Source organism: Passer montanus, unplaced genomic scaffold (assembly GCF_014805655.1).
Source record: "Passer montanus isolate IOZ18808 unplaced genomic scaffold, ASM1480565v1 scaffold44, whole genome shotgun sequence".
Lineage (NCBI taxonomy): Eukaryota > Metazoa > Chordata > Aves > Passeriformes > Passeridae > Passer > Passer montanus.
Window position 1 is genome coordinate 6,569,622 of NW_024369262.1, and position 26,960 is coordinate 6,596,581.

Here is a 26,960-nt window from a genome sequence, read left to right on the forward strand (position 1 = left end):
TGAACTGGGTGATACCACATTTGAACTTTAGGGCTACTTTAGATTTATACTTGACTCTCTGATGTTAGTTTTATGTTCATATCTCTCCTTAGATTGGAGGGATGAAATAAAGCTCTTTTCTTCCTCAGAATTTGAAAGACATGGAAAAGTCTTCTGTGAGCTGTGTTGCTTTATCTCAAAGCACATCTAATTTCCAGCAAGGTAGCTGTTACATTCCTATAATGTATTGTCCAACTGTTATTTCATAAGATATGTATTTCACAGCAGACACACAGCTTTAAAGCCAATGGCCTTGCAAAGCTTATAGTATTGGCTACCAAGTACTGTCCTCTAAATGATTTTCTCATGTTCCAGTGAGCTTCTGCTTGCCATCTGCCCTTCACACAGTCATCACATCTTGTCTGTTCTTTAAAAGACAATTTAATTAGATCTTCTTTCAGTAGGTTTTAATCAAGTGTTATGGGGTTGCTGGTGAATTATTTACAGCCGTATCACTTGATGGAACACTTGGTCTGCTAAAGGTATCGTGTAGGTGACATCTGTAGCAAAGAGTAGAGCTGCCTTTGCCTGAGGACCCCACTTGAGTTCCTTGGGGTTGCCCAGTTGACATCAGATGAGTGTCGGGTTATGTGAGCCCACTTTCCTTTACAGGAGTAGCAACTGAATGTGACTGTACTGAAAACAAAGGAGTTGAAGCAGTTTAAAACTAGGGTAAGAGCTGAATTTAGCTCTAGTCTCTGCTGGCTCAGTTCTTTTATAAGTGCCTTTCAAGGCTGAATACCTTAAACAGCATGGCCTTGACCCCCACTTGAAGCTCCAGCTATTTAAACACAAGTACTGTTGTACTGTCTTCAGGCTTGGTCTGATGTTAAAGTGTGTTTTGAATGAGCAAGGGACTAAAAAAACAACATTCACATAGCAAAGGATAACCAACTGAGAAAGTGGATATTTTTAGAATACAGAAGGATTCTTTCTGTGCCTTATTTCACCTGACTCTTGGTAGAAATTCTACAGTTATAAGATAACCTTTCATTTTTCATCTTGTTGAATGTACGTTTCAGCAACATTGCTCTTTTGCCAGTTCAGCTCCCATTCTGCATGAGACAGCCCCAGCACAAGGCTGCCATCCACCCCAGCACACCTGGTAGTTTGCAGCAATAACTGTTCAGCTCTCTCTTAGCATCCAGACCTGACACTTCATTGTTCTTCTCCCTTTTGAACCATGTATGTGGCAAGAAATTATTATATGATGCTCTTATCCATAACATGAAAGTGCTGCTACCCACTAATAAATAATATTCACTGTTTGTATGAAGATTTAATTTGCTCACATCTATCTCTGAAATCTCTGCCACTGAAATGATTACAGGAATGCTTTAAAGTCCAATTACTCTTAAGCTCCTTCTCTGATTTTTTAAGTGCTTGGACCTTTTCCTGGGGCTGATAGTGAACTACTAGTGCAGCTGGCAATCAAGAACTGTATGTAGGAGAGCGACCCCTACCATTGCCCGATCCACGTTCTTTCAGTGGGTAAGTGCAGTTGTTTGACTTTAGGGAATGATGTACAGGGAGGTCCTGGAAACCCCCAAGAGACCAATAGAGAATTTAGCAGGTCATTGTAGCTCGTTGGAGATTATTGTGTGTCATGAGCCTTTTGTGAAGGACAAGACTAATTTACAATTTAATTGTGTTGAAATCCTGGATGTGTCAGCGTGCTTCACAGGCTCCTCAGAAGGGACAATAGGGTGAGAGAAGTTGTGTACTCTGCAGTTCCCTCTGCAAAAAGAGGGACATTGCCTGCACTCAACCCATCCTTTGATCCTTCCTCATTCTCTAGAATGACCAAAGACGAGGATGGAGTTTTTAATGTTGGCAAGTGAAAGCTGTGTAGTTACAGTCTCACTGAGAGGAACTGAAAGCAGTCGGCCTATTCATGAGAGGCTTTTCTGACTTCTCTTGGCAAGCAGCAAGGGCAGATGCATTTCAGAGAAAGTGCTTCTAGTCCTGATTTTGTTTAGTGTTTGGGCCAGGACAATGTGGAAGTTGGGATAAGAAGGGAATTAAGTGCACTTTTATTGCCCTGTAATTCTCATATTGCTGCTGCAGATGGCCTGGCTGGGAGACAAAGGGAGCCTTAGCATTGCTTATCTGGGTTGGATATCTGGAGCACACACCTGACGGGTTACTTTCGAATCTCAAGGTTCACGTTCAAGTGACACTGCATAGTGGCTGGCTTTAGAGTGGTTCCTCTCCTTTCAGCTGCTGTGGAGCCCACAGGTGTTTTCCTCTCTCTGTCTGCCGTTGCTGTTTGTTGGTTCCATATGGATCCTCCCTGGTCCCAAGCCTTGTGCAGCTGCTGGGAGAGCCTTTGCAGCAGAAGGTGCTGCTCCGTGTCACTGAGAGCTTTCCCCTCCCCCAGGCTGGGATATTCCTTGTGCAACGTGATCTAACCCAGAGTGCTTGGGAACTGATGGTCCAGAGTTCATTTCCAGTTATTATTGTAGTAGGGAGTCAGGCTGCATCGAGGTACTCATTTCCAGCACAGACCATATACCCTTTGAAAGCATAAACAACCTCTAGGTCAGTTTTACTTAGCTTCATACACAAGGGTTTCAGCTAAACAGGAAGAGCAAGCGGGAGCTGAAGCACTGCAAGAAGCTGCTTCAGCACTCATCCATACTGGACTAAGTAAGGTCCCCTTTTTAACTAGAAAAAGATACACATGGAGGACTGAGCTGTAAAGCAGCAGTGGGAGCTCCCTGTTTTTGTCTTTTGAGTTGGTCATCTTAACTGCAATGCCTTTTTTCTCTTTATCCAGGATCCTACAGAAGCCCTTTGTAGACAGGATCTAGGATAACTTAGAAGGCAGGCATGTTCAGGAGTTATGGCCACGGTCCCTTGGAGAGACTGGAGATTAAGGAGGCTGAACTAGGTGAATAATTACCCTCAGAGTATGAAATCGTAGTGTTGGGGAGCCATGCCTGGTGTTTGTGCAGACCCAGCAGTAGCAATCCATGTGTAACTACAGCCAGGATGGGAGCACCAAGTTAGTAGCCTCCCTCAACTGTACTTTGCTGCACGCTAATACAGCCTTCTGTTAAGATTTGAGGCTGAAAAGACACTTTGCACAGCTCAGTAGCTGTATGTGGAGATGAGAGTAACTTGTGGTGGCTGGCTGTCATTGCCCCTTGCAGCTGAATTTGTGCTGCCCTGGGAAACGGGGCTCAGGCAGCTCATGGAGCAAACTGGGGTCAGAGGCTGTTACATTCAGAGTGCAGTAGGCCTGCACAGCCAGTGGGGAAGGGGAGCCTCTGGGCTGGACAAACAGGTCACACAGGTTTCCAGACACTCTGTCCTACCTGAGCAGAGCTCCAAGGCTGCAGGAGCTGGATACTTCCAGGTAGGAGCAGCACCACCAGCACCTTGTGAGATAAAAGTTTGGCAGAATTGAAGTTCCATCAAATACTAGAGTGTTTAAGCTTAGTTTAGCAAGCATCCATCAGAGCAGTCAATAATTTGACTTCTTTGTAGTTAATAATTAAGTTCCTGCTACAAAGCGCTACTGATATCACTAAATTTAGTTTCTGACTCAAGATTAACAGCTTCACTTGGTCCTTGCTATAGTCTTTCCTTTAGGGAGAGACCAGCTCAGATATGAGGATCTGAGCATTTAGGGAGCAGAGGTCACATCCTGCTCTGTCTCTGCAGAGGTGACTCCTACACTCCTGCTCTTCCTGTTGCCTTGCTCACTGTGCCCGTGGCCCTGCAGAGCAGCAGAGGAGTAGGAAGGAAGAGCTAGTCCAGTACAAAACCTCACTGAACAGTCAAAGAACCCAGCAGCTGACCAGCAGCTTTAGAGCAGAGTAGAACACACAGCTCATCCCAATAACTCTGCTTTGATCTCAGGTACCTGCATCTCAGTTACACTCACAGCTTTTCCAGTCCTGTGTTTTGTGTCTCTGTGCCTGTACACAGTGCTCTGGGAGCATTCTTGATAATTGGGTGAGCAAACTGAAAATCTCCGATCCCACTACATGGCAGAACATACCAAAGCTTTTCTTTTTCCCTCTTAAAATCTTGGGTTATAGGTTCAAAGCATTTTGAGCAGAGTGGGGTTTAGTGTATTTTGTTCTTCCTGACAATCCCAAAGTACAATCTCATAGCAGCTTGTTAAAATAAAGCTGTTTTGCTGTTTTAAAAGAGAATGTGGCAAGTTGCCACATTCCAGTTAAGCAATTTCCTAGTTGACTTTTTTTTTAATGCACGTTTTTTTCAGCCATGTCCCTACTCTGTTTTCTCTGCAAGAAGACAAAATACCCCAGACAAGACAGAAGCCCCCACCTCTGTATTAATATTTGAAGCAAACCTATTCCTGAGTTTCATCATGAGAACAGAACATGGAGCCTTGGCACGGGGGACTGTAGTGTATGTGGCAAAGTGGAATTTTTAAGAACTGTGCCTTTTTTTGGAAACAGCATTTTCCTTCACGGGGGTAGATTTGCCCTTTTGTTGCAGCAGCCCTCGGGAGCAGCTCCGGGCTGGGCTGGTTGGGAATCCTCCCAGGCTGTGCCCAGCAGAGCGGGCGAGGCTCGCTGCCAGCGCCGGCTCCTCCCGGCTGCCCCGGGGGAGCGGGACGTGCCTCGCTGAGCTCGGTGGGTGGATGGTGTCCTGTGAAACTGGGCTTTGGCAGGTGCTGTAGAAACTGAGCAACTGATTTGAGAACATCTGCTGAGTAATTGAAAAGGAAGAGCAGGCAAGTCCTCAAGGTAGTGAGTAATGCTACAGCTTCCTATTTCTGGGTGACTGTGCTCAGTCCTCTGCCTTTCTCTTTTCAGCTGAAGGAAATGATTGGCAGTGGCTGTGCTCAAGAGGCAAGACTGGACATGCAGAGGCTTTGCAGGCAGGCCATGGAAATGGGCTCCAGAGCTTCTGTCGAGCTCCCAAATGCCTGTGTTTGTAGCCTAACCCAGCACAAGGCTCAGCTGTACTGCTGGGGTAACGGGCAGCACGGGCAGGACCTCCTCCAGCATTCGGGGAAATCAGGGCATCTGGAAGTTTCAGATAACTTCAGTACTCCAGTGTTCTTTGAATGACATCACAGCTGGAAAGCTAATAATAATGTGCTGCTGATTATTTGCACTTTCAAGATTATACTGTAAACAATCTAGTTGAATTTATAAATTTCCTTTGCCAAAACACAAAAGAGAAATAAGACTATCTGTGAAGGAAGAATGGAGGTACAGAGGTTTTTTTTTTCTTTTTGGTCAAGACATTTTTGGATTCAGAAGCTGATTCTAAATCAAGACTGCTGATACTTAGGGAATCCTGCTATTTTGTCTGCTCATCCTGTGATGGCTGAGCACTGTAAGTTTTGCATTTGTGGAAATCCTCAGAGTGACTGAGCTGTGGAACGACAGCTTGTGCTCTATTTTCAGACAAGCCAAATATTAGGAGAGCTGAGTGTGGGCACTGACTTTATGCCTGTGAGACAGGTAAGAAGCTGTCTGCAGATCTGCTGGACCCCTTAGCCATTTATAGGCCTTCACTGTGTTTCTGGCTTTGGTATTCTGGAGGAGTGCTAGAAAGAATTACTCCCAGTAGTGTTTCACAGCACACCTGGCAGGAGGTGTAGTAGAGTAGCAGTGGCATTTAGTCTCCCACTGTACAGGTGTGGCATTGCAGCTTTCTACAGCATTCTCAGGATCCAGGATTTTCAGTAATGCCTAACTTATCCATGTTCCTTTTGGAGAGATCAAGGTGAAGTAGTGTGAATGAAAGGAGTCGGACAAACCCATGAGAGATCTTAGTGCAACGATGGAAGCAGAGCTGCTTGGCTGCAGTGAAAGATCTCAACTCCTGTGGCATGAATTTGTATCCAGCACTCAGAGCTGTCCCGCTGGCAGGCAGAGAAATGCAACACAAAATCCCTTTGTGTTTCCCCTGCTCCTTGGGAGGAGAGTATTTCCATGACAGACTAGCACACAGGCTGTTACAATGGCTTTTTCTTTTCCCCTCGGCAGTTCGGGTTTTGTGTGTTTCTGGTGGATGGGGCTCAGCACAGCGAGTCCCTCCTCTGGGCTCAGCAGGGGCAGTTGGAGCCCTGAACCCAGAGCCTGCTCAGCTGCTCTCCAGCACATAATCCAAGGAGATACTGTCAGACAAAAGGCATGCAACTCAGCACAAGGAATGCAGAGGGGTGATGAAGAAGTTTTCTGAAGAGTATTTCCTAAAGAGCCTGTAGAGCATGAAAAGAGAAATGGAATGAAAGCATACAAGTGTATAAATAATGTTTTAGAAATATTTCTTACAGTCTGATGCTCTAGATTTTTTCCTGAATTGTGGAAGTGATGGCAAATGTGAGAACTTTGCTGCTCTAAAGGCCTTTTTCCAACCCCCAGCTGGAGCAAAAATGTCAGGCTCAGATTTTTCACAAATTCTGCATAAAATAATTTTTGGACACACAAGCAAAATGCTTAAACTCTGATTCTGAACTGGCACATTTTCTTCCATTGTATATTTAATGCCGATTTTTATTAGAAGAATGTGTTTTGAGAACTTTAATTTGCTTCCATAGAATGCTTTGAAAATTGGTTGAGAAACTTGGTTTTAGCCAACTGTCACAACACACTTCTCTTAAATTAACAAAACCAAAGGAAAACCAACCCAACCCCAACCTCCTGTTCTGCTTAGGTACAGAGACAAATGTGGTGTGTGAAGTTTCTGTGGAAATTCACAAAAGTCATGGATATTGTACCTGCCTGAAAGATGCTGAGCTTGGAGCTTGTTATCTTTGTATTTATGATCTTTTCTCAAGTGTTGATTAAAATGTTTCCAGGCTGCTGTATGATGCCAGGTAGCTGTTGCAGAACTGTCTGGTGTATGGCCAATTGCTGCTTATCAGTCCCCTCTGTATTTTTCCTCATACAGCTATTACTGGGCCAGCAGCTGTATTTTCCTGACTTTTTAAGTGGGCACAGCATGGTTTGGGTGAAAGTCTCAGGGTCATAAGAAAAAAATGTTGTTTTCGTGGTTGGCAATCTGGGTTCAGGTGTCTGCACTCTAAATCCTTTATTTGTATTTAACTAATGATAGAAACCTCTCATGGTTGCTACAGGCAAATGTGAACCAGTAAGAGAGAGCCCCAAGGAGATTTTTTGAAAAACAAAATGTGAGCAGTGAGCCATGGCAGCTTTCTCACTCAACGTCTGTGAAAAGAGAAATGTGACCCCAGTCTTTGCCAAAATAGCTCAATTCTTTCTAGCAGAAACCCAATAATTGGGAGTATTTTGGAGAATACAGTTTCTTAGCTGAGATTTCCCAGGGTGCAGAGACAGAACGTCTTCAGCTCCAAGACCTGCAACCTGCTCCTACAGAGATTGAACACTTTTCTGTGTAAACCTCTTCCCCAAAGCCCAGCAGCAGCCTGGGGAACTGTGTGTGCCGTGGAGGAGGGGAAGGTGGAACTCTGCAAGTGCTCAAATAATTGAGTCAAACAAGCAGAGGATTTGATTTTGTTGTGTTTTTGTTTCCTTCCCTTGGTGTTCTAATAAGCCTGAGAACAAACTGCTAATCTGTCTCCTTCCCCAGCCAGTACGTGAGGGAATGGTAGAGACTGGAGGTTTGTGCTTGTATTTTATGGGGGCTACAGAAAAAGAAATGTGTAAGACAAAAGGAAGATTGCTGGGAAGGCAGGGGAAGAAAAATGGGAAAAAGCGTTTGGGATTAGGGACACCATCCTGGGCAGTTAAATGCTCCACTGAAGGAGCTTGATTCCTTCCAAGACCTCTCAGTTCTGTCCTGGGGAGTGTCCAGACCTCCTCCAAGGTGTTTGCCTTGGAGCTCACTGTCTGTGCCAGCTCGAGGTGCTCAGGACCTGCAGAGTGAGGCTTGCAGTGAGGAAAGGGAAGTGCAGGAATATGACGGGGATCTACAATTAGTCATTCTCTTCCTGACCTTGCTGAAGGAAATGTCTGGCTTTATATTGTCTGCTGTAAACTCTCCTTTATTTAGGCTCTAAGTTTACACATGCACAGCTTGTTGGTGTCTTTATTTCCACTTCCTGAACCATCAGCCAAATATACCTGAGAGTTCTGTCAGAGATGTGTGAGAATGATTAGTGCCATCATAAAAACTATGGAGGATGTTGTCTTTAAAGGCACTTTAAGTTTTGAATTTTACAGAGAGATCCATGGGCTGTGACACAGCCCCAACTCCCAGAGCATGGCCTGGTGCTTCCTTTCCCCATTCTGAGCCTTCCATGGTCTTACTCCCTGTCACTTGCTGCCTTCTGCTGCAGTCCTTGAAAGCCCACAGGGGTGGGGGGTAATGGTTTCTTAGTGGGAGGAGAGATCCAGTGGGTTTGCCAAGATGCTGAATAATTATAGAGAGGAGCAGAGTATTGGTGTTATGTTTGGGCTGCATTTGCCTCTGTAGGGCTTCACAGGGTTGGACAGGTACTCGTTTACCTGCAGTACTTGGAGAAGCCTGTGTGGTATTCTTCACAGCAGGGTAAATCCATGCCTGCTCAATGGCCATGCACCAGCTCCGTGAGGGATGGGGAGTCTGAGCAGGGCTGTAGGGCAGAGTGGAGCAGGGCTCCTCAGGAGAGGCTCAGGCAGGAGCAGGGCTGTAGGGCAGAGTGGAATAGCAGAACCCTTCAGGAGAGGCTCAGGCAGGAGCAGGGCTGTAGGGCAGAGGGGAGCAGGGCTCCTCAGGAGAGGCTCAGGGCAGGAGCAGGGCTCCTCAGGAGAGGCTGGGGCAGGAGCAGGTTGCTGTGCTCCGTATGGAGGCACAGCTGAGCCTGGTGAAGCCTGCCTGAGGTGAAGAAGCTCGCTGGTGCTGGAGAGCTGTGAGCTGAGAGGAGCAGAGCTGATGTGGCAGCAGCAGGGCTGTGCTCAGCAAATGGCAAGTACAGTTCTTAGTCTGCAGAATGCTCTCAGTCATTCTGTTACACTTGTGTGTCCTCAGGTTGCAAAGGAAGGGGGAGGGCTTTCATTTTTAGTGTTCAGTGGGTGTGAAATCTCTGATCTTTAAGCAGAGCACTGTTCGTGTAGCTGCATTAGGTTCGGATGCCTCGCTGGGATGAAATCTTTGAAGAGAATTATGTTATGAGGCTCAGGGAACTACTTGATTGTGCAGTTTCATCCTCCCACTCTTAGCTGGGAAGGCCTCAACTGAATGTTTACAGCCTCAGTCGCTGGGATTGTGAAAAAGAGAAGAGGGGAGAAGAAAAGGAGTGGTATGTGGCCTCCAAGTGACCCAGAAATGATGCTGTCTGCATCATTTGACAAAGCAGAAATAACATACTGTAGTGTTTGGGCAGTGGCTATTGTGTCAGCCTCAGGCATGACTGAGGGTTCAAAGGAAAATCCATCCATCTGGTGTTCCATCTCTCCCTACCCCTGTGCCTCTCTGTATTTACCAGTTTCTCCCAAGGCTTCTCCCCCCAGCACACCTTGCCTGCACATTTTCCTGCTGGCTTGTGCTGGGTCCTGTTTTGCAGGGTTTGTTTAGCAATGCATTGAGAACTATTTCCTTTTCTGCTACAAGTGAGCCCAAAGTCCCTGAGCAGCACAGCTGGGTCCTGCAGGAGCAGCAGGGCTGGCACTGGGGCTCCATGGTGGGACTGCCACCCAGGGCTTGTTCCATCCCTGGCATCCTTCTGACTCCCTCTGCTTTTCAGAGTCCCTGCTGCTGGGAGCCACTGGTTAGAGCAGAGCACTGAGAGAGCTTTCATGGGCCCTTTTCAGAGCTGCTCTTCACTTTGTGCAAACTATTTTAATCCTTCTTCCTCTTTCTTGTTTTTAACAAGGTGCTACTGCACGGTGTCCTTTGAGAGTATTGATGTTCCTGAGGTGCTTGTGGCACTCAAAGCAGTGTCACTGTTCTGCAGCCAGTCTTGCTCAAGGGCATTGTGCCTGTGGCCCAGCACAGCAGTCCCCCCAGCCCTGGAGCCTGTGACTGCCCCTGTGTGATCAGGGCAGGGGGATAGGAAATGCAGCCAAGTGAACACGGGCTCTGCTGCCGCTTCAGCACAGCTCCAACTGCAGAAGCAGGCCTCCCATGCTGGACAGGTGTCCTGCTCTCTGCCAAGCTGCTTGCTGCATGAGTCAGCTGGGTTCAAGTAGAGAATGAATTCCACAGGCTGCAGGTCAGAGGCTGACGTGTAAGTAAGTGAGCCCCCTTATTTCTCACATGCCACTTCAAATAAAGCAAATTACTTTGTTGTCAGATATTTCTCTGTAGTATTTTGTCTGATACCTATTTTACCATGCATGGCTGGTGAAAATACAGGTCACAATATCATCCTTTAGTAGCTTCAGTTCTATTGGTTTTGAGGGCAAAGCCATGTGGGTGACAAATGGAGTGACCTAATTTTTTAGGATACAAATAATTCCTTGAAATGAACTGTTTTGCTTCTCTTCCTCATACTTTGGGTCCTGTGCAAATCCTGTGCTTGTCTTGGAAAGAGCTGTTGAAATTTCATGCTGATCTCAAGGTAGTTTGGAAATTGGTGAGATTGTGAGACTCTCCAGCTGAATCCTGCATTATGTGACTGTTCCCAATGGAAGCACAGATGGGAAGGATGGTTTTCTCTGTGGCTGAACGAAGTGTTCTATGAGCAGGTTTGGATCAGATTTCCCTGCAAATTGAGCATATGTCATGTGAAAAGGGTACAGACCCACTCTCTCAGTTTAAGCAAGCAGATTTGGTTCTAAACCAGTCAAAACCAGGCAGTGGTTCAATTCTCCCAGTACTAGAAAGGGAACACTTCACACTCTTGTCAGGTACTTTTATACCTACAGGCTCAAGGAGGAGTTCTCTGAACAGAGGGGGAAATGAGACTTTCTGAGGCTGCAGTTGGTGCTGGTGGTGCTGTGATCAGATGCTGATAACCATCCAGGGGCATTCAGATGAGTCAGCTGCTGCGAGCTTGGGTTCACAAAGGAGCAGCTCAGTGCTCCGGGGGCAGAGCTGAGGCACGGTTGGGTCGGTGTCAGCTGAAGGCCCTGCAGACCCTCACACGGGAGCAGAGCTGGTTGGATGGCTGGCTGCACAGCCCAGAGAAGCCTGTCCTGTGCCTGCAGGTCCCTGGCAGAGCTGAGCCTAGGGCTGTGTTCTGTGATCCCCCACCCACACTGAGCACACCTCGGCACTCTTTCTGTGCAGTGGTGCCCTGTTCCAGTCCCCTCCTCAGACCCTTGTCCTGGTGTATTCCTTGGAGACCCCTCTGGCCCACACCCGTGTTCAGGCTCAGCAGCTCTCTGATCATACCTGAGATGGCCTTGATTCCTGCTTCTGGGGAAGGTTCTGCCCAGGACACGCTCAGCATGGCTGATTTCAGTCCCAGCTGGAGAACCAGCCAACGCTTGCACCTCTTTGGTGTTTGCTGTTTCCACCAGTCTGGCATTCCCACACCGGTAGTGCGGGATCTGGGGACTTGTTAGTTCTGTTGTGCTCCTCTCTCCAAACCCACAGGGGCAGGGCTGCTTTGGAGGCTGTTTCCAGGGTAGGTCCTGAGGCAGAGCAGGCACTGACCCCACACTTGGAGTGGCTGTGGTGGGTGTCTCACAGGGGAGGGGTTGGTTCCATGTGTGGGCACCTGCACAGGGGCTTTTTGAGCTCTCCAGAGCCCAGGCTCTGCCCCAGATCTCAGTGTGCTGTATAAAGTGACATCCTAGGTCCTTCCCTTGCATGGATCAACCCTGCTGCACCCTTTTTTCACTTAAAACTGGATGGCTTTGAGAAAGTGCCCTGAAGTATCCTCACATGCTGCTGCTCTTCCAGCAGCTGGTGAGATCTTTATCAGTTTCTCACATGGTTGCCAAGCATGACTTCAGAGACAGATTTGGTAAGTCCAATTCTGACCTTTTTATGTTCTCTTCAATGCTCGGGTGGCCTAGAAGGTTTGTTTGATCTGACATAGTGTTTGTGTGTATAATGGCACTGGGGAGAATAGATAAGAGTCAGCCAAAGGTGTGAAGGGAATCCACTTTCACTGATGCCTTCAGATGACTCATCTGACTTTCCCCAGTGCCCTGTGCAGATAAACTCCAGTTCAGAAGTTTTGTCTTCGGTCTGAGGAGGCAGAAATGCAGAGCATCCCCCACGCTCTGATCCTGGTCTGGCCAGTGCAGTGTCCTGCTGCACCAGGAGCTGCTGGGGAGCTTCAGGGAGTGCTCCCTGCCCTCTGGGCTGCTTCTTGGCAGGAGCTTAATAGAGGAGTTCCTTCCTGATTAATTCCTGTCTGAGGCAAGATAGGTGATTTGCATTTCTCTTAACCACATGCAAGAGCTGGGCCATACATTGATCTGAGCCTTTTAAAGCCTCAGCACCAGCTGGGTAAATTGCTGGACTTGGTTGTAGCCTTGGAAGTTTCCGTGTAAGCTCATGTTTATTGTCTCCTCCAGTGTTGCCAGGCTCCCTGAGATTTCATCTCCGGGCACAGGAGCAATAGGATCTGCTTTTAACCATGTGCTTGATTTGTTGATTAAATCATGACAGTTGTTTGTTTTGGGTATTGCAAAACTCCTCTTCTAAACATTGCGTATGTTTCAAGTCAACAAGAAAAGTTGCAGGCTTCACTGAGCAGATTATAAGTTCTGTGAAAGTGTGAAAACATGGCATTTGGTTGTGAAACGTAGGATTGAATCAAACTTGGTCTCCAACTGTTGATATTCTGAAGAAATCTTGGCTGGCACCTTGGTACAGCAGAGTCCTCCCTCTGCCTGTCCCCAAGTTTGGTTTATAATTTCTACTCTGCTGTGGTTTCCCTTTTTTTTGGCAATTGAAAATTATTATTTTTGCTGCATTTTTAGAGCATTTCAAGATATGCAGATTAAAAGCATGAGACTAAGCCACAGAAGCCTTCAGAGAAATGGGGAGACTTCTAGCCTTTGCTCCTTTTTCCATGTTTATTTGGATCAAGTGCATTGGATTCAGACTGGGTTTTTGACCAAGTGCAGAAGCTGCAATAGGTCTAAGTTTAATGCCTTTTAGTGACTCTGGAAAAATATGCCACTTTTCTAAACACAAATAAAACATAATCAACAAGAAGCTTGGGGAGAATTGACCCCCAAATGCATGAAACTTGATTTATCTGGCTAGACAGCATAACTATTAATATTCTCTGACAAATGAAGAAGCTAGAATGTGATTTCTGATCAGTTAACTAGAGGTCAGAAATACCTGGGCTGCAGTTTAACTACAGAATTCTTCCAGCTCTTCCTTGTAATATCTCCTGAATTCTGCACCCCAGTGTCAGTGATCTGATTTTTCTGATGCTTCTCTGTGCCATGTCTGCAGAAGTGCAGCTGAAAAACTTGTGGGCATTTGATTTTTGTTTACCATCCTCTGAAGTCCCAGCTGTTGGCTGGAGGTCATGGATACGGGCAGACTTGCATCTCAAGAGATCTGCTGTTTATTTTGCAGAAATAAATAAAAAAGTACAAGCTGGGCAGTTTTCTCCTAAACTTCTTGGACCTGCTTCTCATCTGTGCTGTAAAGGGATCTTTGAAAGGCGCTGTGAGGAGGTGAACATGCATCAGGAGCACCTGGCAGCATGTGCCCCTCTCAGAGCAATGAGGACTGGTGTCCTGGCCATCAGCTGCCCAGGCACAGCAGCAGGGCTCTGCCCTGGAATCAGTGATGTGCTCCAGCTGCTCCAGATCCTGTGTCTCTTCTTGTCCTTTCCCATCTCTGTGGGCTTGAGGCAGTTGGGGTATTGCTGCTCCTGCTGTGGGGTTTGCCATTTGTGATGAGTAGGACGTGCCATTTAGCAAGCAGGCAGTGAGTAGCTACTATTGGCTTTATCTCTCAGTCTAGTTTGTGGTTGGAGACCTGTGTGCTGGTTGTGGGTTTTTATGTGCGTCACTGAACCCAGAAATTTTATTATATTCTCAGAAAAGGGTTTTGCAACAGCTCAGCTATTAAAGCCAAACCATGTAGTTTAGTAAAAAGTCTGGGCAGGAAACAACAAAATGAAATTCATCCTAGGGGAAAAGCGTGGTGCATGTAGGCTGGGAAGAGAATGCAAATACACTATTTATAGGACTAGAGGAAAACAAATTTTGACTTGAGGAGTAAATGCAAAAGAGTTATCCGGGAAAAACCAGCCTTGGCCCTCTGAGACACTCAGACCTGTGCTGCCAGAGTGCTTATCCATTTTGGAGTTTGTTACATTCCAGCAAAGGAGAAAACTTCGACGTTGAAATCCGTGCTGCACAGAGTCCCTTGCAGCAGTGTCCTTGAGGAGTTTATGCTACGGATGCCACCTGGGAAGGGGAAATTCCTGAAGCAGTATTTTTTTAAGCAGTACCAGAGCAGCTGAGGCTGGTGCCTGCTCCAGGGAGTTGTGCAGGAGGAGCAGGCAGAGGGGGAGGGATTGCTGCATTTGCTCCTGATCACACAGATGGGGTCAGTGGCAGGGCCAGGAGCGCAGCCCAGCTCTGCTCTCTGACTCATGTGATGCTCCTGGAGTTACTCTGAGGCTGGCCAGCAGAACTCTGTGAGGAGGGCAAAGGCAGTGGCTGTACCTCAGCAATATCCTGCCTCCAGCAGCGTGCTGTCCTCGTGACACTGCACTGAGCTGGGTAACGTGGGCCACACACTTTCTGGATAGTTTCTTTTACATAATTTGTGATTTTTCATTTATAAATACATGCTAAGCCCTCCTTTCCTTCCACTGTGTTTTTTGGAACACATTCTGACACCTCCATTGCCTGCAGTTCCCTGCTTTATTCTGGATCATGTGCTGCTTTTAGGGCATTTGCCTGTAATTAGTGTTCCATGTAACGAAGTGTGGAGCTGTGGCTTTACAGAGTATGCTGATAGCTCATCCTTCTTCCAGGAAAAATAAATCTTGCCTGATGGGAGATCCTACACTAAAATAACAGATTACAGTCAGACTGCAGAGCTGAGCTGCTGCTGCAGACACAGGCCCATCAGGGCTGGCTGTACCAGTTCCAAAATCGCTGTGCAATCTTGCCTCTGTCCCCAAGTGCTCTGCAACCCTGTGGCAGGCCCAGGAATGGGGAAGGGTGAGGTGAGCCAGGGGCAGCAGCAGCAACATCCCCCAGTGCCCTGGGAATTCCATGTAGAGGCTCACAAACCCGCTGAGCTGCTTGCCTGGGGCTGGATGTTGTGGTTGCAGTTTGTATATCAGAACACATATCATCATTGGCCCTTCCCTCGAGTGGCCTCCGCAGAGAGACAAGGATTGGGTGATTTCTGTCTTCCTTCTCTTTTCCATGACATAGCTATTGCACAGTTGGGAAGCTGTTTCTCATTTGTGTAAGCTGATTTTTGGCATGCTGGGGGCTGTTGAGTCTCCAAACTTCCTGCAGCCTCTTCTTTCTGCCTGTCCTGAGGGGCCCTTGCCCATCTACTCATCCCAGCCTGCCCAGTGTCAGTGTCCATAGAGGGGAAAAGCACACTGAGAAGAAAGAAAATTTAAACCAAGCCCCAAGCAGGAAAATCCTTGGGACAGCACCTGCAAGCTCCTTTCTGCCATGGCAGTGAACAGGAGAGCCCTGTGGGCAGGCTGTTGTGGGAGAGGACGTGTGACAGTGAGAAAGCAGAAGGTCAGCCCTGAGGCAGCCTGTGACACGTGTGTGCCCCAGCGTGCACAGGGATCTCTGGGGGATCCCAGTCCCCTGGGGGATCCCAGCTCCCTGCAGGATCCCAGCTGCCTGGGGGATCCCAGCTGCCTGGGGGATCCCAGTCTCCTGGTGGATCCCAGCTCCCTGCAGGATCCCAGCTCCTGCTCCAGAGCCAGGGGCGCTCAGGGCAGGGCACAGCTGAGGGGCTGGTGCAGGGAGGTCAGCCAGAGCACAGCCAGCAGCAGCCCCTGCCCATCCCACAGTGCCCAGCACATGGCACACATGCAGGCACGGAGCCCCTGGACACTGCCTGGCACACAGCAGCAGCACAGTGTGGCAGCCCCTGGGGCCAGGCACTGCTGAGCCCACAGCCATCCCTCCCGAGGCTGGCCCTGCCCTGCTCTGCTCTGCTCTGGCCAGAGGAAGCAGAGCAAGGGTGGAAAAAAGGAAGTGTTGTCAGCCCCTTTATATAAAAAGAGGTACTGAGAACGAGTGGTTGGGATTTCCAGTTCATTGCAGGGCTGGTGCTCCAAAGCCCTGTTGGGAAGTTGTGGTGAGAAGGCTCCTCTGGTTTCAGCAGGGTGGTCAGAGTGACAAGGCAAAGGGATGGCTGAGTTTCTAGGACATGGCAGTCCTGGATTGCCTCTCCTGGGAATGGCAGTGCTTTGCATGGCTCTGGGCATTACAGGAATTGGCATCACTTCAGTATTCACACACTTTTTGATAAATCTCAAGCTGCATGGCACTGCTGTCAGAATTTGGTGTGTGGGCAGGGACAAACTTGTTACAGCTGATAGTTGTAAGGAATAGATTGCTCATAAAACATGCTCTCAACTAACTTCATAGGAAGGCACTTAAACTGTAAGAGGAGACACACGATAATGGTCAAAGAATCTATTATTGCTCTTTCCTTTACATTTTCAGTCTGATCATGTCCCAAATACTAAAATTTGTTGACTAAGAACATGTTTTGATTTATAAATCATGGATCAACTAACTTGCTTTGAGGCATTGTTTTGTTAGGAAGGTTTTGAAGCTTAAGCCTGCCTCATGGGAATGTGTGACACAGTGAGCAATCTTTGGAGAGTATTTTCTTTTTGATAAGCAAACATAAGGCACAAACAATACTCCTTTTTGCTGTTTTATTCTTTTGTGCCTTAAGTGAAGAATTCTGTGTAGTGCATTTGCCATGAGATGGTCAGGTGATAAAAGCTTTGGAATAAAACTTTAGAATAGAAGATGTGCAGAAATCATCTAGTCCAACTGCCTGAATTTTTGTTCTATTAAGTTAGCTGGTTTTAATGTTGATTTTGGGATAGAAATGCCCATCAGATAACAGGCCTCAGAGTCTTTGGGTACTTGGGCTGTTTCTGCCTCAGAACTGCTGTTGATGGGGGTTCAGAGCAGGTCCTGCCTTCTGCTGAGATGCTGCAGAGCAAAGATGCTCAGTGTGAGGGAAGTGCACTGCGTGGATTTCCCTGAGAGCTCGTAGGAGGATGTCACTTCTATGTCTGAAAGAGCCCTGCTCACAAGCCAGCACGGCCTGGCGAGGCCAGCCCGTGCCAGGGAAGCTCACAGTTTGTGTTCTGGGTCCCCAGGTGAAGCTGATTGACTACATCCACCGGCAGCGGCAGTGCAAGCTGAGCGTGCCCCTGAGCGACCGCACGGCCGAGCTCAACAGCTACCCCCGCTTCAACGACTGGCTGGACATCGTCAACGTCAGGAAGGAGGTGGTGCAGGTAAGGAGGGACACCGCCCTCAGAGCCTCCTGTCCCTCCATTCCCGGCTGCCTGCTGCGTCTGAGAGCTAGCAGGACTTCATCACTTACTGCCTTTTGGATACTAACAGTTCTGTGCTGCACTTTCTGTGTCCAGCATTAGCCAGAACAGACCATTGTTACAGTCTTACACACACATAGAGCTCAGTCCACTGGCAGGCTAAACAAGGCAGAAAAGGCTTTTGCTATTCTTTTTCCCATTTTTGCCTCTGCAGGCCAGGTCACAATGTTCTCGTTTAGTTCCCTTTGATCGCTAAACAACCAAAATTTTTCTTTGACCTCAGCAGGAATCTGCCTGGCTGAAAAATTCCACAAATTTTCATGGATGTTATCCCAGCTTGGTTCTGATGTAGCTAAGTGGTCTCTGGTGAAACAGTATGGGTTCAGGACCAAGTTGTTCCTTTTATTTCCTACTGTTCATTTTGAATGTGGTGCTGGTGTTGCCTTCCAGCCCAGCAAGGTTTTGGGTGGCACAGCCAAAGGTGCAGCAGTGACAATGAGAGAACAAAAGCAGCCTGTTGCTGTGGCCAAACTGCCAGGCTCCCAGCTAGTATTGGTTTCTAAGGTTACTGGAATTGCCTGAGTCTAAAAGAATGTCTTTGTAGCTCTTTTATAAATCCTTTGTGATGACCACAGAAAGGAAGGGGGAAGAGGTGAAGAAAAGGGAGGAGGGAGGTGGACACTTCAAATCTGCCACATCCTGCTAATTTGGGAAGCAGAGAGGGTTGAGACTGCCCTTCTGTATGTGTGGTCACTAAAAGGGGTGAACAAATTCGGGTTTGGTCTAAGGCAGAAAGAATTTCCCAGATCTGTATTATTTTGATTCGTGCTCTCTTGCTGCCCCTCCCAAGCAGTGTCCAGTTGAATGAACTCTGTTCCTTCTGGGACAGAACTGTAAGTGTACAAAGTACTGGAATTCCTCTGGGATTCCATATGTGTGCTTATTTCTTAAGGGTTCTGCATCCATTTCATGCAGTTGCAGGCAGCTTGTGTATCACTTGTTTTAGCTGGAGAGCAGAACTGCAACACCCTGTGGGTCATTAAAATAATTTCTGGGTAGACGTGCTGGAACAGGCTGTGAGCTGGGGGAAGTGGAAATAGCTGGGCTAATAAACTAAGTGCTCTGCTCTTGCAGTGATTTTTTTTTTTGATCCTGTTATTTCACTGCTCAAAAAATAGCCATGCAGCCACTGTTGGTGTTGGACACTGACATCAGCAGTGCTGAGAGCTGTCTGGGATGAGTTACCTTTCAGAAATGTCTCAAGTATCATGGGATCATTCCTGCTGTTGTTTCGATTTCATACAGCATGCTGAACTGCATTTCAGCTGAAAGCTTTCCAAATGGAAATCACTGACAGAAGGAGCTTTAATAGGTTAGTTATTATAAAATCTAGAGTGGTGTCCTGCTTTGTGCACACTGCCTGTGACAGGGTGGGGAGGAGCCTTTGCAGACAGGGTTGAGCAGGTCCTGCTGTGGAAATGGGCACCCTCGAGTGGTTCTGGCTCTGTGCTACTGGGAACAGCTTCCCATCCCTCAGGTACTGTTAGCTTGCTGTAAAATGGAAATGAGCGTGCTGGGTTTCCTTCTTAAGGCTTCCAAAAAATGGTGCAGAGAGGAGGAAAACTGCCCAAGTGTCACAGTGTGGTCACCTGGCACACAGCCCTCTCTTCTTGTGCCTTTTAGGCTCTGAAACTAGTTGGAGAGGTTGCCAAGTACCTGTGGAGTCTCAGAAGAGCTGCCTCAGAGCCCTGCCCTGGGCACCTCTGGGAGCTGAACAGAACAGCAGGTCTGGCACAGGAGGAGGTGCAGTGGAGGGCTCTCTGTGCCTGTCAGGGACAAACCAGGAGAAAGGCCTGGGTTGATGGGATTTTTGCTTTTTGAAATGGTTCTGACTCCCTTTGCATTTCTAGTGCTACTGGAGGGAGTATTTTCAAGACTGTGCTAATCTGTGACATAACACTGTTGAAAAGCAGCCTAATTGCAGGAGTTCTTTAGCTCAGCGGTGAGAGGAACAATGCTCTGTTTCTCTGTCTCCCCTCCCCGCCCCTCGCTCCCCCCGGCCCTCTCCCAAATAAAGCTGCCATGCAGGGAAGCACAGAAGCTCCCAGGCTCTCCTGTCAGAAATAGAGCAGCAGCTCCAATTTAGAATATCTGCTGACTCCTCTACTCCTGAGTGAAGACTATTTTTGCTCAGTGACTTGCTGTAGACATTGTGAAGCTCGAAAGCTCTGGTGATTATAATTGCCGGGCTCCTTTATTTCTTTGAAAACCTATATTTAAAAGGAGAATAATGACTGCCTGTAGAATCCTTTAGTTCTGGAGGAGATCGCAGCAGTCACAATGCAGTGTTTGTGGCGCTGGGCAGCAGCGAAAGCTGCGGCGGACGGCAGCGAGCCGGTGACGCTGCGCCGGGTGCGAGGGCTGGGCTGCGCCGACCTCGCCGGCCCGCAGGTAGGTGGGCACTGCCATCCCACCCTGGGAGCCTGACTGCACGCTTCCGGGGGCGAGGAGCTTGGAACCCCCGCCCCAACCTGTGCTGTTTCTGTGGCTTTGTTACTGCTCCTCTAACCAGGTGCCAGATAGATTTTTATCATAGAAAGTGGTGGCAGGCTCTGCTTTGGAGCTGGGCTAACGTGGTGCTGTAACTTGCTGCTCAAGGATTCTTATAGGCAATGCTGGAGTCCTTGGTTTTGCTTAGGAGTTCCAGAATCTGATCTGTTCTAGAGATTGATTAATTCTAGAGACTGATTGTATGTGTAGTTTAATGCAAAAAATTATGTACAAATGGTTAAATATGCTGGGGTGAAAGTGGGCAAAGAGGTACTTGAATTGGGACCTAGAAAAGACAGGGCAAGGAGCCCTACAGACAGAAGGTGTGTTGATGCTATGTAGTCATCTTGAGTGGGTAAAAGTTGCTCTGAAAATGGTCCTAGAAAAATTGATCTGGATTGTCCTGATTGCCTTGGGAGTTGGAGTCAGGAATTGGGAGGGCAGTGGCAGGGAAGGAGGATGAGAAGAGAGTGCTGTCTCCACTCTTGAGCTGATGGAAGAAGTCTCTTGCAGAGCTATTTACTGGGTTCTGAGCTTGGAGTATGTCTGCCAAATAGAAGAGACTAAAAAAAATTCTGTTGGCTTATTTTCTTCAGCCTAGAAAGCGATTTTCTCTGCCTTTACCACTGTGCTTCCCAGAAACATAACTATTGTATTTGCTCCCACATGTAACTTGTCACTGTCTTAAAAACTAACTTAAGAACAGAGTCATATTCTTATCATCATCTGAAGCATGTCTGGGCCAGCCCTGCTGGCTGTGGAGCAGGGGTGCCAGTCAGTCAAGCTTGGAAAGCTGTTTTTAGAGTGGATAACTGTCCTGCACAGGGAGGGGCACATCCTGCCCCAGGTCTGGCCATCAGCAGGGCTGTGTCACCAGGGAGACTGGGAACAGGTGGGACAGGGCTGTGGTTGGGGCTGCTTTGAGGCTGTCCCTTTTGGGAACAGATTTGAGTCCCAATTGTACCCTTTTCTGGGATACTCCTGCCTGCCTCTGAAGCCCATCCCCAGCCAGCATTGATGCCAAAGAGCTGCAGAGCTGAGCAAGGCAGGGACAGGGCTGGGCACAGCAGGAGCAGAGCAGGAAGGGCTCATGCCTTGAGCAGGAATTGTCTGCCCAGAGCCTTGTGCTGCCCCTGTGAAAATGCCCCTGCCAAGGGCTGCTGCTGTGAGCCCATGGCAGAGGGTTCTGTCTGCACAGGGTGGCCCAGCTCGTAGCAGATCTGTCATTGAGGAGTTGTGAGGGGTTTTTGTGACTGCATCCTTTGGAGGGGGGATAGAAGAGGCAGATCTGCCTACGCCTATCAGGTTTCCCCAGCTGTATCCTCTCATCTTTTTCTGTCAGCATATCTGCATGAACAGGCCATGAGGACCGTGGCTGTTTGCTGGGGATTTCCATGGGTCTGGCAGCAGGAGCTCTGGCTGGCCGGCCAGATAGCAGAGATCCTGGATGTGCTAATTGTGTGTATGCAAATTAACTCTGTCCTGCAGGCTTCCTTGAGCTATAAAATTCCTTCAGTGTTCCAGCTGAAGGCCCCTCCCCAGTGTAAACAGCTCCTGGAAGACAGTCTCCACTGCTGCCAGGGCTCCCCTTCCCTGCCAAGGGCTCCAGGTGCCCCTTGCAGCTTTGGGCACTCTGAACCCTTCATGGCTTGAGGTCAGCCCGAGGGATCTGCAACTGCTACACCTGTCTGCCACAGAAGAGCAGTGACAGCAGCTCTCCTGTCCCCAAAGAGCCAGCTGGACAGAATGCCTTGAGCCTGTCAGCTCCTCTCCAGCCTCTGCTGCGAGGTGGAACACTGAGGAGGGTGATGCTAGGTGGAACCATGGCCTGTTTATGCTCGCAGCTTAATGCAAGCTGGAAATTTCAAGTGAGAAGCTTTCCAGAATGCCCATAAAATCTCCAGGAATTTAATAATACAGCAATTTTTCAGTACCTTCATTGCTGGGCACCAGAAAAACACTGCAAAATAACAACTAGCAGGCACAAGATGTTCTTAAGAGCATCTTTACATGCTTTGCTTAGAGCTATCAGTGGGAATTTAAGCACCTTATGTAATGGGCTTTCTCTTCTAGCATCTGCTGCTTCACAGGAGGATGATTGGAGAGGGAATGTATTGATTTAAGAGGAGGCATTTGGGGCCTTGACAACTGTCCAGCTTTGCAGGAAGAGCTGTGGCTACTGGGTCGAGGAGCAGGTCAGCATTAGCTATGTAGGCTTATCTGCAGGGTGGAATCTTTACCAAAAATAACCCCTCCACTGTGTTAGATACCAGCATTTTTGCCATGTTTCAGGGATTTAAGTTGGACACCAGACAAGATTAAAGACTGTTGTGAACTCTTCACCCAGACTAATTGAGACTGACCCTTGGATGGCTCCTTGGATGCACTGGTACTCACTTTTCTCTCTTTAGACATGTGCACCATGAAGTGCAGTCTGTGTCTAATCAGCAGGAGGGCTTCAGGGAAAGGTCCTCTTACCTGTTGTAGAGAGGAATAATTTCCTGCTTTGGACTTTTTAGCATCCCTTCTGCTGAGCAGTGCATGGTTAGGTTTTAGATTTTGCTGGCAGTTATGAGGTGCTGAAGATTGAAAGCAGATTCTGTCTTCTCCTGCTTTTTCTCTGATTTTAAATCTGACCTTATTAGTAGAGCACTGTCTGAATATCTTGCAGCTCTCCCTGTCAAGACAAGGTGTGCCCAGGGAGGTGGTGTTGAGCTTGGTCCTAATGCAAGCCTTTAATCTGCATTTTTAAAGCTGTTTTTTAAAAAAGCCTCAGCACCCACTAAAGAAGCAGGTAAAGAGAGGTCAGCTGGACCCACATTTCTCACCCTCAGTGGTGAAGGGTGGGAGTGACCCCTGTGCAAGGGCCCAGAGCTGCACTGAGGGGCTGCAGCCCCCCACGTGCCCCGAGCAGGGGCCCTTCTCCCCCCACAGCAGCTGAGCCAGGGCAGCAGCAGAACCTGTTTGGGAGCCACCCTGAACTAGTGACCCTCCTCACTATCACACTGCCTGGGGGGTGACACACAGCCACGGCAGAGCAGGCCAATCTTACAGGGATCAGGTTGACCAGTTTTATATTAAGCCACCACATATGTGCAGCACATGAGTGGCTGTTTAAAGAAAGCCTCTTACTTCCCCTCCCTCCCCCTCTTTGAAGGCTTATTTCTTTTGTCGCGTGTCATGGGGGCTGGCAGCAGGTTCAGAAAGTCTGAGCTCTCCCAGCTCAAGGTCGTTGGGATTGTTTAAATATAATCTCCTTTTCTGTACTTTCTACTTTCCTACAACTTGCTATTCTGTCTTTCTAAAATTAAACTGCTGAGAAGAAGAGGAGCTTGGGCTCTGTGTGGGTGCAGTCCCCTCAGGCAGGGTCACTGTGAGAGCTGAGCTGGGGGTGCAGAGCTGGGTCTTGTGGGGACCACCACAGACCAGTCAGCTCTGGGCAGAGGGAGACTGTCCTCAAAGGGATGGGGCAAAGGAAGAGTGCCCTGACACTTCTAAAGTGCTCAGTAGCTTGGGAATCTTAAAAAAATTGTTTTCTCTGCAACCAGGAAGGCTTGACTCCTTGATCCAGCTTGAAGGTTGGTTCCTGCCACAGAGCAGGCATTGAGAAAGCAGATCCCCAGCCATGCTGCCACCAGTCCACCAGCTGGGGCTGCATTGCAGCTACCCCTGGCTGTGGTGGGAAAGCTCTGCTCTCCTGAGGAAACCTTGGTTTCTTCCACATTACCAGCTAACTTACTAACAGCTCTGCTCAGTTCCTGGTTACATGTGTGCATGAAAGCCTGGGAAGTGAGGGGGTCCTGGGTGATGGGACTGGGGAGCTCCTGCTGGGATCTGGAGTGATGCTCCTGCCTACAGCAAGGGCTACACAGTCTGTGTTGTTTTCTTAGGGGAGAATGGTGAGAGTGAGGAAATATTTCAAGATAATTCAAAAATGGCATCACTGTAATCCCACTTACTCTAACACTGTGTAACAGTATGAAATAGGATAAATGTTTTTGTAAGACATTGGCTTTTCCTTGTGCTTAACAGTGCACATTGGCTTCCTGGCTCCAGGAGCACGCAGGCTGGGGTAAAAAGCTGTCTCCATGTTCCACTCACCCTTCATCCCTGTTTGCCCCTGTCCCAAAGCTGCTTCTGTGAGCTGCCAGGGAGAGGAATCCAGGGGTGCTGGGGAAAGGACTGACTGTGAGAGAGACTTGGTGCAATTCTGGTGTTAGCAGCCCAGCTCAGCTGGGGCTCTGTGTGAGCAAACTGTGCTGCCTTCATGCTGGGGTGCTGGAATCATGGAAACACATCACAGGTCCAGCTCTGAGCATCTGCATCCCTGAGAGTTTTGTTTTTTGAAGTGTGATAGCAGGGCAGGAATCCCAGGAGATAGATTTTGCACTGTCTCTGTTCTTTCTGAATTTTATTTGAGTCATTCAGGAACAAGATTTTGGGGGCAGATTATGTCCTGCATTATGGTGGTGCAGATGTGCAGAAAAATGAATAATACCCAACATCAGCTGTAATGTCTGTGCTTTTGTTATTCTGCAAAGATTAGTTAGAGAACAAAAAGAAAATCTACCCAAACTTCACTGAACTGTGGCTCTGCTCTGGTCCTGCTTCATGCTTACTGCTCGTTTAAATTCCTGGCCTCCCCTTGAGTCAGCTGTGTTTTGTGTTTCATCCAGTTCAGGGCATGTGACAGAAGATACAGGATGTGTTTCTTAGGCTTCTGCCCTTTCTTAATTTATTCTTTTTGTTTGCTCCATGCCACAGTTACTAAAATTGGAAACTCTTTGTGTTGCCACCTACAGAGCTGCAAAGGTTGGGGCTGTTGAGCACTGTCACAGCTGAAAGTCCTGCGTCAGCCCTCGAAGCAAGAGTCTGCCTTAGGAAAGATGCAATTGTTAAAGGACATTCAACTCATTCACGTTTGCTTTTGAGTCAGAAGTGGGGTTATGGACTAGAGGATTCCAAGCTTTTTGTTTCACCAAGCAGTGAGACACACTTTTGAGTTTCCCCTTCAAATAAAGTTCAAAGCCTTTTATATAGTTTGATTCCAGGAGTTGAAACCTTAGGATAAAGGCCAAATATTGTGAAATTTGTGATCTCATTGTGAGAATAGGCAACAGGGAGGTTTGTTTAGGCAGAACTTTACAGGGAAATTCCTGGGTAACTGGGCTAAGTATCCTGGTTTTGTTTATTAACCACAATTGCTGCAGACTTACACTGGAAACATTTCAATGGGGGAGGAGAGAGAGACACAGCTCAGTTCTGTGTCAGGAAATACCAGATCATTCTGTGTTTTCCAGGCTCTTGTATCTTTTGTGTTTGCCTGATCTGAGCCTTATCACTGTGGGGCTTTGGTGTATTAAGATGTAGAAGGAGTTCTGCACAGATATCTCTCCAGGCAGGATATGGGTAAGGCTGGTTCTCTGATGAAGGAAAAACTGCTTGAGGAGCAGGCCGCTATCTTTGTCCAAACATTTCTTTTTTGCTCAAATAAAGAAGTAATTTTCCTCAGTGTTTCTGCTGTTCACTTGAGTACTGAAAAGCCAAACATCCTTATCTGACTCTTTTTCAGGTTTTAGACCTGTTTTATTTCTGACCCTATTTTTAATGAAAAAGTTAAGTTTCATTAGTAGCTTTGCAAAAATTTTCCACGAGGGGAGGAGTATTTTGATCCCCTGTAATCCTAAGTGGAATAGCAGAGGATGAGCAGTCCTGGAGGTGCAGAGCACACTCACACCCCGGGCAGGGAGAGAGCAGCTGTGGGCACTGCTGGCCATGCCAGAGGGGCACTGCCAAAAGGAGTGAACCAAGAGTCAGCCAGGCAGTGAGACAGTGCCACTGCTGAAAGTACAGACAGTGACACTCATTTACACACAGAGAGCAACAAAAAGGGTCTCTTGCTTTCCTGCAGAGAATACCAGAGGAGCTGACCCTGGATGCCTTACTAGAAATGAATGAGTCCAAGGTGAAGGAAACGATGAAGAGGTGTGGAGCCAGAGATGAGGAGTGCTCCAGGCTCAACGGGGCGCTGAGCTGCCTGCGGAGGGTGACCGAGTCAGGTACAGACTGCCTTGTTCTCCTGGGCCCCTGGTGGCCAGCCCCAGCTGGGCTGCACACACTGCCTGGGGGTGTCCTGTGACCAGCCTGTGCCTCTGGGATGTGCACTGATCAGACCTGTCTAGAGCTGTCAGCTGGGGTTGGTTTGGACATCAAGTCAGATAAATAAATGGAAATAAATGTATGTAGAATCCTCTCCTACTCAGTAGGTTATATCCTTATTAGCCCTTTGTGTTCAGAGTTGTGTCCAATGCTCCAGTCCATTCTCCATGGGTCAGTACACATCCTTGACTTACTTAAACACAAGCAGATTCCTTGTAGGTGATGCCTTCCCCAAATACTGCCAGCTCAGAGAGAAACCTTTCCCTAGCACTTCCACAGGCACTGTAAAATCTGTTTGTACAAGAGCCTCTCCCAGCAGACTGGTACTCACATGCACCACATCTTTCTTTGTAGCAGTTATCAATCTGTCACTGAAAGGTGATGTTTCCTGTTGGTATTATGACAGTTCATCCATTTGCAAATGGTAAAGATTAGTTAATGGAAAAAATCAGCAAACAGCTCAGTCTCATGTTTCCTTTTTTCTAATCTTTCTTGTCCCAGGCTGTCAAATATTTCCCATCCACACTGTATAAACCAGCCATTGCTCGGGAGTTATGGCATTCACCTCTTAGAAACAAATGGCATTTTAAAACCCGGGGTGTATGTCTCTCAAAAGCTGAAATCAGGCTCTGTGCTGAGTTTTCACAGCCTGGGGCCCTGCTGAGGCTCAGGGGAGCTCAGTGCCAGGTGAAGCGGGCTCCGTGCCCGCAGTGCCCCCTGGCACTGACAGCAGGCTGCTCCTCGTGCAGGCGGGGAGCTGCGGGACGATGTGCCGACGGCCGTGCCCGAGCGCCGGGACAGCTGCAGCTCGCAGCCGGAGCCCGCCTGGTCCCCGAGTGCCCCGGCCAGGGGCGGCCAGCCGCGCTCCGCGCCC

The 26,960-nt window shown here is 48.0% G+C and overlaps 1 protein-coding gene across 1 annotated transcript in view; it reads left to right on the forward strand.

Annotated features, from left to right (window-relative positions):
- The window catches only part of KSR1 (kinase suppressor of ras 1), a 47,639-nt gene that overhangs the window by 8,640 nt on the left and 12,039 nt on the right, over positions 1 to 26,960 (forward strand). The window contains exons 2-4 of the mRNA XM_039720763.1: positions 17,198 to 17,338; positions 25,839 to 25,986; positions 26,836 to 26,960. The exon at positions 26,836 to 26,960 is cut by the window's right edge and continues 224 nt beyond it. Coding sequence (XP_039576697.1) covers positions 17,198 to 17,338; positions 25,839 to 25,986; positions 26,836 to 26,960 — 414 coding nt within the window. The remainder of the gene's footprint in view (positions 1 to 17,197; positions 17,339 to 25,838; positions 25,987 to 26,835) is intronic.